The sequence below is a fragment of the Lampetra planeri genome, chromosome 14 (assembly GCF_965212315.1).
Source record: "Lampetra planeri chromosome 14, kcLamPlan1.2.h2, whole genome shotgun sequence".
Lineage (NCBI taxonomy): Eukaryota > Metazoa > Chordata > Hyperoartia > Petromyzontiformes > Petromyzontidae > Lampetra > Lampetra planeri.
In genome coordinates, this window is record NC_136120.1 from 5,166,268 (window position 1) to 5,184,310 (window position 18,043).

General features: G+C 41.8%; 1 protein-coding gene across 1 annotated transcript; it reads left to right on the forward strand.

The window, feature by feature from the left end:
• Positions 1-273: 273 nt before the first annotated feature.
• On the forward strand, positions 274-17,004 carry LOC144722328 (galactosylgalactosylxylosylprotein 3-beta-glucuronosyltransferase 2-like). Its single transcript, XM_078600497.1, has 4 exons — positions 274-1,003; positions 5,195-5,339; positions 7,165-7,313; positions 15,892-17,004. Exons 1-4 carry the CDS (start codon positions 473-475, stop codon positions 15,976-15,978), a joined length of 912 nt encoding a protein of 303 aa, XP_078456623.1. The 5' UTR covers positions 274-472; the 3' UTR covers positions 15,979-17,004.
• Positions 17,005-18,043: the final 1,039 nt, after the last annotated feature.

An 18,043-nucleotide genomic window follows, 5' to 3' on the forward strand; every position in this document is an offset into this window, starting at 1 on the left:
CGTTTCAAGAGGAGATCAGCTTTTCGGTGGCTATTTGGGCTCTTGCTGCTACGGCTGCTGCTGTTGTTGCTGCACATCATATCAACAGTGCGACGGAACAAATCCAACATCAGCCGTGCGTGTGCACAGCTCTTCGGGATACGCGGCTGAACTGAGCGGTCGGAGGGAAATTGGGGGACGAGGCGTGGAGAATTATTTTTTTGGGAGGGGGGGGGGGAACCTTGTGGTTTTGTTTGCGCGTTTGTGTTTGTGTGTGCGTGTGTATATATGTACACACGCACACACACACACAAACAAGACGAGATTCTCGAGAAGACACCATCAACCAGAAGCAGAGCTCCGTCTCCCAACAACCGCCGTGGAAGAAGAGCATGAAGGAGGCGCCTTTTACGCATGAGCATCGCCACGCGCCTACGATGAGCAGCAGCGCGCACCGCCGCCAGCCGCCGCGCACCAAGCCGCCGTCGGGACGATGAAATCGTACGTCTACAGCCGCCTGCTGGTGGTCTTCCCCTGGGTCCTGGTCGTGATCCTGGTCAGCGACTTGGACTTGAGCAAGAGCCGGCTGCGCCACGGCTACTTCCACCACGCGCGGGGCCCCCCGAGGAACGAGTGTTGCAACGCCAGCAGCAGCAGCAGCAGACCGCTCGTCCCCGTGGTGTACTGCATCACTCCCACGTACAGCCGCGCCGTGCAGAAGGCCGAGCTCACGCGGCTGGCCAACACGTTCCGCCAGGTGCCGCGCTTCCACTGGCTCGTGGTGGAGGACTCTGGCCAGAAAACGGCCCTGGTGGGCGCCCTGCTGGCCGGCTGCGGCGTGGCGCACACGCACCTCAACGTGGCCACGCCGAGGAGGTTCAAGCGAGCAGGGCAGCCCAGGGCCACGGAGCAGCGCAACGAGGGCCTCAAGTGGCTGCGGAGGAACAGAGCCGCGTCCCGCGACCGGGGGGTCGTGTTCTTCGCGGACGACGACAACACCTACAGCCTGGAGCTCTTCCACGAGGCGAGAGCACTGACACACATACAACATGCAACATGCTACACACACAGTCTAGAATACGCGTGATGTATAGACTGCCATGCATGTGCAGCGTGCAGATATTCGACATAACGGGCATGCGCCACTCACGCAATGCATCCACATACGCTACGTGACGTTGAGCGGTGGTGCAGCGGTTAGCGCACCGCACCGCACACTATGAATTTTGCTGTAGACCCCGGCTGACGGTCAATGCAGAGTGATTATCTAAACCGGTCTTCTGCACCCCTTGACCAACCACCCCGCACTAACCTGCGTGGTGAAGTATGGTCAAAACAACTCCCACGATCGACAAGTTGGGGGACGTCCTTGATCTATCGATTAGCAAACAACTGTGCATTGTTATTGTAGTACTCCTGTAATTCATAACACACACGCCGTTTATTTCATGCGCCGCACACACGCACAGCCTGAGGCTCTTGCACGAGGCCATGGGACAGAAGAGAATGCACGTAACCCCTATAGACCTTACATACTGATAAATACAGCTGGATCACGTATAGTCTGCAGCTAGAGCCACGCTAAGTTATCTAACAGACGTATTTCCACACACACACTCTTACCGACATACGTACTTCGCATGTTTATATGTATGTGTGAACTTCTTTGGCACCGTACGTAGCCAACCGTGCTAATCGGAGGTGCGGGGAAGGACAACAAACTAAACGCAATCAGGGGTTCTAAAAAAAAGAGTTTTCAATCTAGATTTAAAAGTGCATTTCTCCATTGGCTCCCTAATACACGCGTAAACCAATAGACATACCTATTATATGATATTTCACACAATAAAACCTGGGCTAAAAGTGGGGGACATCCATTGCATTGTCAGCCATGATCACTCCATGATTTATTTTATTTCTATTATTATATCTATTTTATTATTTATTTTTACCTACGTGATTTTACCGGAAAAAAAACTATGAATCCTTGCAGTTACGAAAGCTTCATATCTAGAAATGATCACTCCACTGCTGGACGAAGACCTCCTCTCCGAGATGTCGCCACATCTCTCTCGATCTTGCGAGGAAAATCTAACAACCGAGCAGGTTGAAGTCCTCTCGGACGCGTTCGGGGGCGTAGATACACGCGATGTGCACTTCGCACAAAGAGTCCAGGCTCAAGCAAGACTGCTCAAGTGTACACAAAGACAAAGACCCCCCCATCCCGAATAACCTTTAACGCAGACTGCTGGGTCAAGTGCTGTTCGTGAGTTCCGATTAAGGCCAGCACGGCACACGAGGGGGTGGGTGTCCACCACCACGGCCGGTCGCCTTTGTCTCCCCAGTGCCTATGTCTATTACAAAAGCTTGTACCATTTCTAGCAATAAAGCAGGTGTTAAGATGTTAAAACACCAAAAAGAATAATTTTTCACAGAACCTTGTCTGCATTAATCACACGTACTTGTGATGAACATGCAAACAAAAAAAAACATGCTCTGATACAATATATGGCATTGTCTTTGAAACTGTTTGGTCCACACCAGAGACAGTTTTCTTTTGAGCCTCGTCTCAAACAGTGTTAGACCAGAGGACGCCAAAAGGCGAACGGCACAAAGACAATGCCACGATCAGGACATTTATAGCTCGGGGTGAGCAGCTACATCATGCGACATTTGCCTATGTAAAGTCAGGCATTCGTTTAAGTATAACAAGAGGCAAAGACCTCCCGTATAGCCTTAACAGACTGCTGGGACAAGTGCCGTTAGTGAACACTGATGAAGGCCGCCTTTGTCTCCCTCGTGGCGATGTTTTCACACCGCACCAGGTACTCATTTGAGGTTGAGTCGACCTCGGGGAGGCCCAGGGCCGGTTGCGATAATCGTCACTGGTGTTGGCCGTGAGCGGCAATCGGACCCAGGTCATTTAAGTATGCACGCAGACTAATAAACAGACCCTGAACGACGCCAGCCAGGAAATCAGAGACACGAATATATACGCTTTCATTTCAACACAAACTGCACGCGGATAGCAGTCTCTAACAACGGAGCGTGTTTTACACGCACTATATATACACACAATGCATGTGAAAATCCACGATGGGTCAAATTTTAGTGTGAACGAATGTACTCATCGCATTGTCACTGAGTGTGAATGTGTTGCTTGCTGCATGCATACCACAACGTATCCACGCACGTTCACACTGCAATCCTCTCGAGAACTTAGTCATGCGCATTGTAATACTTACAGCTCAGTGTACAGACAGAGATCCCCCATATAGCTATTAACGTACTGTTAGCGAACAACCCATGAAGGCTGGCACGGCACACTACACACGACACCACACCCGGCCGCCTTTGTCTTCCAATGCTGATGTTTACACACCGCAACCTCATTTCAGGCTGAGTCGACCTTCGGGAAGACCAGGGCCCGTTCGAATTGTCGCCACTGTTTATTGGTGGGGGTTGTAGCACAGTGCGCTCGCCACTGCGTCACCGCTCAGTGTATGGATCAAGAGACACGCACATAAAAGAACATTCAAAACACAATCTGCAACAGCTTTTTTTTTACAATGTGCATCAAAAAAATGCAATGCTCATGTGGAGTGGAACATGCTGCAAATGTACGCTAATCTCACGGAGCGTTTGAATTGCGCCTACATGCTTAATTTGGCCCATTCTGAAGCATCCCGGTAAGGTTGTTTATTACGCAATCGCGTCGTAGCCACGCTCATCGACTTTTTTTTTAATGAACAACCGCTGTAGACAAAAAAAAGAACCAATTTCTGCAACCGCGCTCTGAAACCAGCGAGGCTTAGCGGGCGGTATATCATCACAGGGTTACAACATCCGTACTATCTATTGCTCTTGATAGCTATATACTGTACCGCGAAGTCCACAGTTTTCATAGCATTAGCCATGGTATGGTCAGTCCACTGCTGGATGAATGACTTCCCAAGCCGCCGCCACCACCACCACCACCACTCGTGATCCCGCGATGAAATAAACCATCCAAATCCTGCACATTAAATGAATGAATTAATCGCTTCATCTCCTCAATGGGCGTCCTCTCTCTCGGACGCGTTGTTCTCTTCATTGGTTGAAACTTCGTAATTATTATTGACCATCGGTCACTATCCCTTCTCGCGACGAGTGCAGTTGCATAGCGTCAAATGTCATATCTTAAACAATGCGTTAATAAGACAGAAATTGCTCAAAAGCGTGACTTTGGTTATATCAGTCACATGCAGCTCTTCGCGGTTGATCAAGTAACATGTCACGCTTATATTTATGTAAAGGTGCAACGCCGCAATTCCTTGCTCATGCCACTGTTGGCAAAAAGATCTCCACTAGATGGAGCTCAGTGTGTTTGGCCTACTCTTCCACGCTGGCGAGACGGCTTCGGAGTACACACATTTCACCTCCCGTCACGCGACCTGTCGTTAGACTTAATGTGGTGTCGCCATTTCTACTGCTGCTTGAACAGAGGCAGGGACGTTTAGCGCACTTTTCGGTTCGGAAGTCCAGAATGATATTACCCGATGGCAAAATCCCAGATAATACTTATCAACATGTAAACTTACACTGGAGTGTAAGGCTGAATGGGAACGAGAGATCCACAATGGCCCAAAAGTCACGAAAGGTAGGATTATTTAATTTAGTTTAACACTGCCGTTAAAATGTTTAATCGATTATCCCTTAAGTTGAGTTGATATTTTATCTATGATCATTATTGACATCACAGTTTCTTCTCCCTGTGGGGTCACCTCGAAGCAGTTGTTTATAAAACTCGACCAAGAACTCTGAACGAATTGAGACAAAACGCAATTGATGGATGTTCAAGGATTACACCGGTAATCTTTAAAACAGTCCTAAATTCATTTCAAAACAGAACCCATGCGTGCATTCATGTCAATGGAAGTCAATTTCAATTATTTTCATATAAATGAAAACGTCCTATGTGATTGGTTAAAAGACATATAACAACCCAATATGTCCTAACTCTTGGGGCACCCTGTATAGAGTAAACTCTACACGGGAATATGATTTAGGGCAGGATCAGTGCTGAAGCTCCTCTCGCTGCCCACGAGCTGGGCACGACACTAGACGACAGTACGTGAGCAGAAGGTGTGGCTCGTATCCGCTTTCTCCGCTGCTCCCGGTACTCAACTTGAGCCTCCTTCTCCGCCTCTTCATCCTCTCTCTCTCTGTCCCGCAGATTCGCAGCGTCCACCAGGTGGGCGTGTGGCCAGTGGGGCTCGTGGGCGGACGGCGCTACGAGCGGCCCCTGGTGGAGAGAGGCCGCGTCGTGGGGTGGTACACGGGCTGGCGGCCCGACCGGCCCTTCGCCACCGATATGGCAGGTTCGTCGAAGTTCGTGCTCCTTCACTCGCTCGGGTTGCCTTAATGTGGAAACGTATGGGGGGGAGGGAGGGAGGAACGCTTGTCAGGCTCATGTTGTCCGTCAGTGCGCTGTCCATGGTTCTGAAATTCATCAGTGCATTTACATTATCCTAAGCGCGTCGTATAGAGCAACAACGTGCTGTAAGGCAACACAGCTACATTCTCATATGAATTGTATAAAGCCGCAATGCGCTGTTCTTGATTTCCCATGGCCATTCCGCTCTTGATACCATTCATTAACATTGCACCTTAATCATCTTAGAGGTGTGTCTTTAGTCGTTGAGCCTGGCACAATTACAAAAGAATCCCAATACCAATAAAGGTGCCTTAGTCTATCTCTCTGCACGTTACTGCATTAATCTTTGTATATGTGTCGTGCAGCATTGCTTTGTCTGCAGTGTTGAATAGCGACAAAGCCGCTATGCTTGGCTTAGGCCCTACCCTGCCCTCTTTATCCTTGCAAATATTGATCACTCATCAGCCAGCCCGTATCACCCTTGCATCCCTTGCCTTTTCCTTTCAACCTCAGGCCCCCCTTTCGTGCTCACCCCTTCTTGACCTTGTTTTTCAGCGGGAAAGGTGCATTTTTTCCATGGCGATGTTATCCTCAGTGCAACTGTAAAAATCACCAAGTATATTTGATCCTGGAATAAAACATGTAAATGTAACAATCCTCTAGACACGTTCACATTCAGCGGGTTTGAACAGTTATGTTGACTAATGATATTAAATAGGATATTTATGTTCTTGCTCTAGCGCTTAGTTGAAGACGATGTATAGTAACGGACTGGTATTCTCCACAGCTGCTAATCCATTCGTTTGTGTGCGGGAGTGAGTTAGATCGGAGCATTGCTTCTGAACCTCAATGAATAGTGACGGCATGGGGGTGCCTTTCATCCTGCAGAGGATAGACTATGGCTGATGACGATGATGGACATATTTGTTTAATCTGAGCTGGGTTGAGGGATAACCAATGTTTACGTGCTAAACCCACAACGCCAATCTCGTCCGAGTTAACGAATACAATTCATTTTGAATAATTATCATCCGCTCAATGAAGGCCTCCCCAAAGCCATCACCATCTCTCATGATCACGCTACGCAACAATCTTTATCGAGCTTCGGCACACGAGCTAATTTTTTCGCTCCATCTTCACGGTGGACGTCTTCTCGGGTGTCCTCCTTTCTTTGGCTGCTACTCCATCATTTATCTCGACCACCGGCCATGATCCCTTCTTGCGACTCGTCCTGCCCAAGGCCATTTCTCTTGTGTACGCTCTGTGATCCACGTGTTCCGATTTCTGTCTCTCTGTGTTATTCCAAGCATGATTCTCCCTACACTTACTTCCTTACACATCTTTCAGCTTTTAATTCGTTATCTGCGTCAAAGTCACTGTTTGTGATCCGCACGCCATAGCAGGTAATATCCACGTGTATAGATTTATTTTAATGCATTGTGCTGCACTCGATATTACATATGGCAATGGTGAATATAACTATGAAGTCATAACCTGATGGACAATGCCGTATAACCGTGTGTGACCGCTTCACGAAATTGCTCTCTCAGAACCTCGCCCCCTGCTGGTCAAGCTGCAGGCGGAACTATTGTTGTAAACCTTGTTAACGTATTATCAACTTGTTAAAGATTGGACCTGAGGACACCACTGATGGTGATGTAACAACAACATTGAGATGTAGAGAAATAATAATAATACTCATCATCACAATAATTACTATCATGGTCCACAGTCAAACATCCAACAAAGTGGTAGTCTTTGCCCACCAGGATTTGCAGTCAATCTGGAGGTCCTTCTCTTAAACCCGAAAGCCGTGTTCAAGAGGAGAGGCTCGCAGCCCGGCATGCAGGAGTCCGACTTCCTCAAGCAGATCACCACCATGGAGGAGCTGGAGCCCAAGGCAGATAACTGCACCAAGGTGAGACGCTCGCTACTTAAACAAAAAAACATTTTTTAATGTAATTACATATCAAAAAAGCGTGAAAGATGCATGCTGAATATTCAGTAAATTTATGCAAAATTATTCATGTTTACAATTACTTTTGAGCCACTATAATGTATTTTTTTGCATGGATATAATAATTAATTCTATTTTTTAGTGATACAATTTTGATGAATCAAGTTATACTTGCTAAATATATGATAGTAGAAGTAAATTAGAAATATAAATGCTAGTTAAAAAGTGGATGAGAATGTTTTACTTCAAAAAATCACATACTAACCCAAAACAAACATATTAAAAAACATTCCCCGAAATTAAATTAACTCGCATACGCTGTCAATTTCATAAAAATATTGAGATAAAATTAAACAACATGCTATTATAAATTAAAATATGAAACAAGGGAAATAGAATCCTTACTGACACCATGGCAGTTTTGTTTCTTCTCAAAACATGGCTGATGTTTGGCCATATTTTAAAAACGGAAACATTGAATAAAAAGTGAGGCAATATTCCATTGGAACCTCCTTTGCCAGTAGCAAAATATGATAATTGTTTTTTTTTACCCTTTTATTTGGCAACAAAACCGACACCTTTTTTAGAATGAGTCATAGCTGGCTGATTGGTAGAAACACAGTCATGAGGCAATATTTTAAAGACAAAAGCCAATATGCTAAGCTCTGCCATTTATTTAGTTACAAATTGTAGTAAAATAAAAAAGAAATTGTTAAAAAGCAATATAACAACCACTATGGGGTGTAAGGTCAGTGGATTTTTAATACAATCACGTGGCCCACTCAACAATGGGGCTGTGATCAATTCTTGAACCGGAATCGATTAATCGGATTATGCATGCGTGGAATTGAGTGTGTGAGAAACGATTGCAGTCTCTGTAATCGATGTTAATTATGTGCAAATGTTACATTAAGGCTAATGAGAAGGAGAAAGACGCCAAAAAACGAACGAGTGAGACAGCAACAGTCGATATCTGGGCATTAATTTGTGATGTCGAATCTTGGCAATGGAATATTCATAGCTGGCTGATTGGTAGTCACATGTTCGCAGACATTGTAAGCATGGACATAATTGCAATGCTTGCAAGCAAGGATAAGGTAAAGTACTGATTGCTATTTTATATCGACTGTTTAATTATGGTTACCATTTAGTTTTTCTCTGCCACAATTGAATCACAATATTAATATTTAGACACGTAAAAAACAATTAGTTTTATTAAATCTTAGTTTATGTGTTATGGACAGATGGTGAATGTATTTTATAGTGCGTTATTATTAGTGTTTCCTTTAATGTAAAAATCAATGAATGTCAACCTTATAAAAAATAGTAGATTGGACGTAACCCAATGTAATAATTTTGTTACAATCTGATTTTCATTTTGATCGTATTCAATTGTAGAAATATGAAGCCGCTCTCTCAAATAAGTAGATGGGATTGGTCAGGAATTGTGCAGTTTCCAATTACAACCCACACTGATGATACACCCAGACAAACCACACGTTTTTCTTATTTTCGTTACATTTAAACTGTGTTGTTCACACAGAATTAACGACCTACATATATACAGAGAAATGAAATGCCCCAATCACAGGACAAGGACTCAATTATTACATTATTCACTGATTTAAAAAAAATCAATACCGGTTGGGTTCTTACTCAAAATGTATTCATTGTCCACTGATATTATTGTAAAATCATAACCAAAAATGGAAAGGCAAACTAATCACGAGAAAGCCAGGTTTACCAGTGACCACACACACATATATATATGTACCGAGATTATGAGAAATACAAATGAATATCAAATTCCATTATTCATGGCCTTAGTAGACAATTAAATGGCATTTGTATTCGTGAAAACTGACATAATCATCCAAGATATCACAAACCGAGGCCTCAAATAAAATATACTTTTGAACCATTTACAAAAATACAACAGCAACACTGAGATTTCATGAAAATACACGTATGTATTATAAGGGAGTAAGACAAGGAGATAGATTTTGCCAAAGTTATCCATGGCGACATCACAATGTATGTCCTGAAAATTACATTGCAGTAATAGTGGCATGAACATAATTGGATAAGATATGAGCCATTTCTGAGTGGATGGTGAGTTATGAACGATGTGAAATTATTGAAGAACGCTGTAAAGTGGGACTTGGAATGCATGTGAGCATTAAAGTACACATCCAATGTAGTTATAGAAAGTAGACTTGGATAAAACATTAAATCAAGAGGCTGACGAGGTCGGTTGGAAAACTAAACTTAGCAATGAACATAAACATAGCAATGTTCCTGAAGAATAACGTGTTTGAATCAGTGTCAATTACCTGGATAGACATTGACAAAGAAAAAAGGAAATATTTCTAAAAAGTGCACCAAGAAGTATGGCGAGGTATGTATGTTGAACTTCTTTCGCACCATACGTCGCCAACCATGCTAATCAGAGGTGTGGGGGAAGGACAACAAACTAAACTCAAAGATCATTTGTAAAGAAATTAGTTTTCGATTTAGATTTAAGAGTGCATCGCTCCAATATCTTCCTAAGCGGATCACATGAATTTGAAAATACGTGCGAGTTAGAGTCAAGTTAGAGGCATTCAAATGACTGTTAAGAGAAGTAAGTTAGCGTGGGTAGAACATTGCTGGAAGAGGAAATCATCACCGGTGGTCAAGACTGATGATGGAGTGGCAGCTAAAGGAGTGAACACACCCAAGAGGATGTCGAATGAAGAGTGATTAATCAGATCCTGTTGCAAGGTCTAGGTGTATTGTTGCATGGTAGTGAGGGATGGCCAATGGCTTTTGCCAAACTATCACTAAAAATATTTTTCTGAAAAAAACGTTAAAAAAACTAAATCTTAAACATCTACAAAAGGTCTGTGATTTATGTTTCATAAAAAAAATGGCCAATAACATTTCCATAAATTGTGTTTTTGCTGTAAATAATTGTCTAGTTATCATACGAAAACTGTTTCAATATGTATATAAAATAATAATTACTATCTACATGGTTGTGACAATCTCAGAAAAATGGCACCGTGGCCCATTACACTGAGTGACATCTAAATGCTAAGTGTCAACTAATGCAGTCCTTAGCCTCTCTTTCACGAACCCACATTGACCAGTATGGTGTGGAGGAAGCCTTCAGCCAGCTTCAGAATAACAAAGAAGTTATGTTATGATATAAAATATATACTTATCGCCAAAAAAATTTTGTTATCTAATTTTGGTGATTAAATACTAACCTGTTTCATTGGCCACAAGCGACCTTATGACAAACGACCTAATTTTATGCTCATTATATTTAAGTGAATATTCACAATAAATTAGTCTTTATGGTTAATATACCTATATTGAAAAAAAACTACGTTAAAACCCAATAATGTTAAATACTGCTATTTATTTTCACAAAAAAACAGCCACATTGTCCTCTATTTTTTATATAAATAAATAGGTCCTTTATGACATATGTAACATTATTAATGTTGCAAAATGATGTCACGTTTACTCAGAAAAAATGCATAATTGTTTTTTTTAGTGTAACAGTTTTTTTTTACAAATGCTGACAAAAAAATCCTCTCTTGCGCTTTATTTTAAATAAAATAAAAACTTTAAGAAAAATCGTTGGACCATTACATTATATAAGCTCTGTAATTGTTATTTGCTAAAATGGCCTTAGCCCTTCATTGTTGTGATGACAATTGCTATATACGTGAAATATCGTATCGTGACTAAAATGAGAAAAATACGTGAACAATTACACGCCCAACCCATGTACCTTTTTTCATTGGCAATGAAAAATATAATTCGTATTTATCTTTGGAAAAAAACAGACTGAAAATTTCCTGCTGTTTTCTTTGTATTATTAACTGAAAACTAAACCAATGCTGTGGTGCATGCGTAATATTATTGTGAATTAAATCCAATAATATTACCTAAAAACAACATGCTAGTAAAATAACAAACCAAACATGTTTCACTACATACAAATTAAATAAGCTGGAAGCCATTTCAAATGAGGATATTGACTCTTCAAAGAGAGTTGTGCACAGATAGAGGCAAATACCAATGTCTCATGAAGCATGCATTAGGTGCACATGCGTACATCAAGGGACACAAGTTTTATTGCTTGCATGCAAAATGGGACCTTTAATAACTAAAAAAACCTTTGTTTTACCCTGTCTATTTTGGCCATTGATATTTGTATATTGTCAGATAAACTGCATTACAAATGGTTTAGGGGTTTTGTTAATCAACTCGTTAAACGCATGTGAAGTTGGACGAACAGATTGACGAATGGATGCATGGACATATTTCCTAGCAATGGAAATAGCATGTTCGCTTCTGGAATATCATTTGAGTCAGGATACAGGCCTTAAATTATGCCAGTAACAATTAGTCTACAAGGGCGTTAGGTTGATGGACTAAAATGTTGTAGTTTCATTTTATGACATTCCTTGTCTGTTTGTTATTTAAATATATTACCCGCAATCGAATGTGACATCATAGTATTACATTTTCACAGCATACTAATGTGAGTTTTTTTTTAATGAATAACAATATGTACAGTTTCTGTATCTTAAATTGGCTCAATTTCAAATAAAACGTGAAAATTATCAGGGTCCAAAGGGACTCCATTTGTTTTCCCTCATATTTCACTGAAAACAACAAAGCAGCTGATCACGTATACTTGCTTAATTAAATATTACGTGTTAAGAATCTTTGTAACACTTTTTTTACCCAACAAAAATAACATACCCGTGGTTTTCCTCATCCAGAAAATGTATGTAAAAAAAGACTATTATTTGTCAACATTCACTTCTCTGCCAATGCCAAATGAGGTGTCATGTCTGCGCCCTTGCTAGCTGCTTCCAAGTACCACATTCAGATCCTCATAATGGCCTAGCCGGTAACGCCTTGCCCCCTTCCATGCTATGCCCACCACACAATCACTACGGTTGTGACGATTTCATTTTCCACAATATGATATAAATTTTCACAATATAACAATTACAGTACCATGATATCCGGTTCCTAGAACTTTGTATTAGCATTTAGCAGTTTTGTTGTATTGTTTTTTGTGTATTGCTGTCTTTCCATTACAAATAAAGATGACTCAAAGGTTTATTATGTTGAGTGAACTGCTTTTGCAACTTCGCAACCTATAATGCTTAATACGCACACGCTGTCACCGATGCGAGAAATAACTAATTACATCAACTACTGCAATAGTTCAGGCTCACTGTAAGCTGTGGTGCGGGAAAACAAGCATGTTTCGTGCATATATCTAATTGTTGTTTTTATTATTTGACATTTATTTTGCCAGAATAAAGGATGTCGAAAAAACGGTCACGATAATTAGCAAAACGGACGATACGATTATCGTGGACCTTGTCCTGTATGGTCAATTGTAGTATTGCCTTACGGCGACGACCCTCATAATAAAAAACAATGGATAGAGCCGACACATGCGCTGGCTGTCCGGGGGTGTTGGTGCGAAATACTACGCGCGTACAATGGAAATGAATTTCAGAAATGTTTAGCACCATTAGTCTGCGAGCCCAGACTGGATGTTTCACTTGTCACAACCACCTGAAGTGGCATAACTTTAGCTATTCCAAATGCTCAATGCGGCCAATAACAGTGAATTATGTGATAACAATTTGAAGCGAATAGCCGTATAAATAGAATGGCGCTGGCTCACCTTTTACTACCTGAGGCAGCACCAATTTCCCTGCTCGCCCATGGATTACGAGGAAGGCACTGCTCTTGATCTCAAGCATCGCTGCTGGTGGTACCATAGACAGCGCAGCATTGCCACCTTGCAACGCCACATTGAGCAGTTTGGTTCGTGATATGGAGACATCACATATCTATAAGGTCCACGATAATTTTAATTTTGATTTAAAGCTTTCGTGACTGCAGGGATTCATATTCTTGGTTCTTTCGGTAAAGTGACGTAGAAGGGAAATAATAAAATAATATAAATATTTTTATTGTTTTATATTTATATTATTTTATTATTTCCCTTCTGCGTGATAATTATAATGTTTTGTAAAATGTCGTTATATTGTATTTGCCATTGCTCGTTTATTCTTTATTTTATTCCCTAACCAAATAGTTATGAAACGACAAAAGCACAATACTGACACTTCTAAATATATAGCTTTTGCTAAATAATTGAGTGCTGAGAACAATGTATTCTGGATCAAATTGACAGCTCAGTGGTTATAATTTTGTAGTTGGGTTGATTGTTTAATTACTCCTTGTGTCACTAACAGCAAGTGCGTTATAGGTTGTCAAGTGGCAGGCCTAAATTCATATTGGAAGTACAGCAAAGCAAAATAAGTAAACCCGTAAAAACAAAGTTTTTCACTATAAATCCTTTATATGCGTGGCAGCGAACTTAATATAAAGGATTTAAAAATATATTCGCCTGTGGAGGACGCGGGGATCGATCCCGCAACCTTTGGCATGGGAAGCTAGGGCGCTACCAACTGCGCTACTCCGCCACGGCCTGTGGAGGGGTTACGCTCTGGGCTCTTACACTCAGACGTTCAGCCAAAGCCATGAATGCGTTCTATCTGAATATATGTAAAATAAAAAAATTTTGCCTAAAAAGTGTAACATTTTGGGAATTTTTTTTCACGAACAATAATTGTCTGGCACAACGAGTCTGTGTGGAAAATGTCAGCTCGATTGGATCACGGGAAGTGGGTTAAAAAACGACCGAAAGATTTGCACGGTCCTAAGCAAGCAAGCAAGCACGCGAACTTAATATAAAGGATTTAAAAAACGAGACTATAAAAATGCTAAATCCTATTACAAATGTATTGGAAAACTGATACCATGAAAATCCATCAATCCCTCATCACGTGAAAATTGTCATCATCTCGTGAAATATTACATCGCGGCGACCCTAGCGAGTACGACAACGGCACTCCACGGGAAGGTGCATGGGGCAAGGGAGCACGGTGACCGCTGGTTGAGTGGGGGCTCAAAGGGTGACTGAGACAGAAGCGCGACGCTCATTGCACGCGCCACACTACCTGCACCTTGCCGCCAACCCCTTTAGTAAAATTGCCACCAGCTCGGAGCTGCAATGGGAATCTGTTGGGCGCGCAAACTCTTATCCGTACACCCACGCCCACTATCGTGGTCATCTTATTCGTATGGCTGATGTTGATGTAGATCAACAAGAATAATTTTGGATTGAGTTGGTTCGAGTCAAACAATTGCGTCGGGAGTCGTAGAGTCTTATCGCTGTGATGCCTCATTCGCGTGTAAGACTCATTGTCCGGTTTGGGTGATCACAGTCGCATACCGGAGAATATTTCATGTCCTATATGGCTAATAACTGTCGGTCCTGTGAGAATTAGAAGATTTGATTTTCATAGAAACGCAACAAAAATGGCTATTGGCTACTATTTCTTGTCATAATGGCCATAATATTACTGGTGAGATGTGAATCATGTACTTACTGTATATTAAAATAAAAAAAAATTAAACAATATATTCAGGAAAATGTATACCTTGAGAAAGACATCATTTACTTAAGTTATTTTGGTGAAAATTAAAATTGCGTTGAGATTAATTACAGTGCATATACCTAACAGCGTTTTAAAAAGACAGCTATTCGAGCTCTCGCCGAGCTTCAAATTTCTTCCATTGACATGCTAATCGCTCACAATACAATGGCCACCCCCCAACAGCTCCGTGGTATCTCTCCCACACTGGCATTAGTTGCCCGCCCATCTCTAAACCATATGTAAACAGCTCTTTGATTGGTGGAGACCTACTGCAGGTTACACAGACCTCTCCTACATTAACATTAGCTGCCCCGCCCATCTCTAAACCTTTATAAACAGCCTGCCTCGGCAGATTTCCCCCTCTTTTTAAATCTTTCGGTCGTTTTTAACCCACTTCCCGTGATCCAATCGAGCTGACATTTTGCACACAGACTCGTTGTGCGTGACAATATATTTTCGTGAAAAAATTTTCCAAAATGTTTTACTTTTTAGGAAAAAAAAAATTCATATTTCATGTAAAATACCAATGTGATAAAAATGAAACTCTTACTCAAGAAAAACAGAAATGAATAATAAAATAAATCCGATGCCACGCATATAAAGGATTTATAGTGAAAAACTTTGTTTTTACTGGTTCATTTTTTTCATCTGAAGACGATTGCTTGCGTTGCGATCGAAACGTCGTGATATTATTATTTTGATTAATTTTTCTATCTACGTGGCTTTACCGAAAGACACAAAGAATATACATGCATGATCATTTTAGTCAAATTATTGCTCTTCTATTCCCCACCTTAATGGTTAATATGCATGCTAAAAGCCAATAAAAATACATTTGTTGTTTACACATTCTGAGAGTAAATGTTCTGGCTCTCAGGTATACGTAAGCTCATATTTCCCCCCTCAATAGACCAACTCGCTCCCTCACCACACTTACACGTTTGCATTGCCCGATTCATCCCGAATTGTGACTCCGTTTAACTCGAAGCGTTGCTCTTTTCCAGGTTCTCGTGTGGCACACGCGGACAGAGAAGGCAAACCTTATCAATGAATCGCGAGATAAACAGGAAAAGATTTATATCGAGGTGTGACGGAGGGCACCTCAGGCGAGCTGCAAACTCTTCCCCTTTGCCTTATGGACGACGTTTCACTTTTAAGAAGAAAAATAATGCTTATTGCACTGCTGGGACGACCTAATAAAGCTGAAGCGCAATTCCCCCAATTCCCAAAACAACTGGAATGCCAATCCACTTGCCACACCTTCCCTCTCTCCACCTCGTATTGTTTCAAGCCCCTTCCCAGTTTTGTCTTGAGAAATCGCCGGGACTAATGTGAAAGCGACGCTTGACGACTTCACGCTGAAACACTGAATGGAAGAAAGAAAAATGAAAAAGGCAACAAATGCAAAGTAAACCTCACAAGGGATAAATGGATCACCTTTTCCCCTTCTCAATTCCCTTCAGGGCTATGTTAGAATGTGCACAATTCAGCCTAATTAAAATACGTTTGGAGTCCCATTATTCTCTACATATTAATGAAATCTGTCACTGGAGGATGAAATACGAGTGTCATTGATTGTCATTACATAATTGTACATACCGTATGTTGGTTCCTATGTGGCACAGTTTAGAGAGTTAATATTGCATGTAAGATGGAAAATGATCCTATTTATATGTAAATTTTGCACAGTTTACATTAGAACCCACGGCTAAAGGAAGTCTTTTGATACAACTGGTAGTCTGTGATAATGGATTGTTGTCATATATTGGCTTTCTGCTTCCTTTCCAGCTTTGAATTTTTTTAAATACATTACACAAATTGTAATTGCAAATGATTTTTATGGAAAGTTACAGGGTTGAGAAAGGAACGTGTGAAATGCATCTTCTGTGGCTTATAAACGTGTTTCGAATAGCTAATCTTACAAAGTCTTGTGATCGGCTCATGCAGCGGGGGGTGGAAAACAAAAAAAGGCACGGGAAGAATGACTGAATGACTGGAGACCTTGTCAGCTCAACGTCACGCTCAGCGCACCCACCACAGCAATGCATCATTGCTACGATCCTTTTAAATAAAGACCACTGCTGAGACTACGATGGCGGACGCACAGCAGAACAAACGTCTTAATTGTGCGTGTGGCTTTTGGAGGAGCGTGAACAATGCAAGGTCTGAACCATAACTGTTAGTTGACCAGTGGCCTCCACTGAAAGGTCCATATGACTACAGTAAAAGCGCTCTCCGTATTTTGCTGCCCGTCTGCTCAAGTGTTGTGCCTCACCTTACTCCAACTCAAGCTGGCTTAAATGGAAAGTTGCACGTCCAATTTTTGCGAAAAAGCTTGCCTAGCCACTACCATCAAACGCTTTTTTTCCCCACGGTGCCCCAGGAAGATTTTCCCTGTTGGTTTCAGCCTGAGGTTAATATTTTGATGGCCATCTTGGCATTGAGCGGATTCATCCCCCGCGTGTCAGTATCACGTCGTTTTCAATGTCTCATTAGTATTATTGACGGGACGCTGTCACGGTGCAATTGTTTGCACACTGGGCTTACAATCCAAGGTACGTCAGAAGATGAAACAATGGTAAAAGTGTATTAAATCTCTTACACTCAAAATTGTAAATGGATGAACCGCAGTTAGTCGATTGGCAGGTCGCCGCAGTTTGGCCTCATGAAAGGCTCTCTTGAAGGGTTCTTCAAGCCTTCTGGCAAACGTGGCATGAGTACGTACTTTCAGGGCTGCACTTTAATATTTAGTACGACCTCATTTGCATAATTTATCCTATTGTTCAGTCCTTTTTCGAGCGTAATTCTCTCCATCAGCCCTCAATTAACATACATATATGATTTGCGTGCAATGTATACATTTAAAATAGTTTTTTTACACAATTCAATGTGAGCATAAGAATCAATTTTAAGAGACACACTGAAGAATCGTTACACGCCACACATGCAGAGGCTGTACTTTTCCTTTCACGTGACCGAGGCATGGAGAAATAGGTCTGTAATTTGAGGAAATGGCCTTGCTGAACGGCTTTTTGATTCCGCTGCGATTTGGCAAAAAAAATTGCACCAGGAACTCTACGCACTCGAGGCTGAGTAGGCATAGGGGAGGCCCAGAAAAAGTGTTGATACTACTTGCCACTGATGTTAGCCATGTAC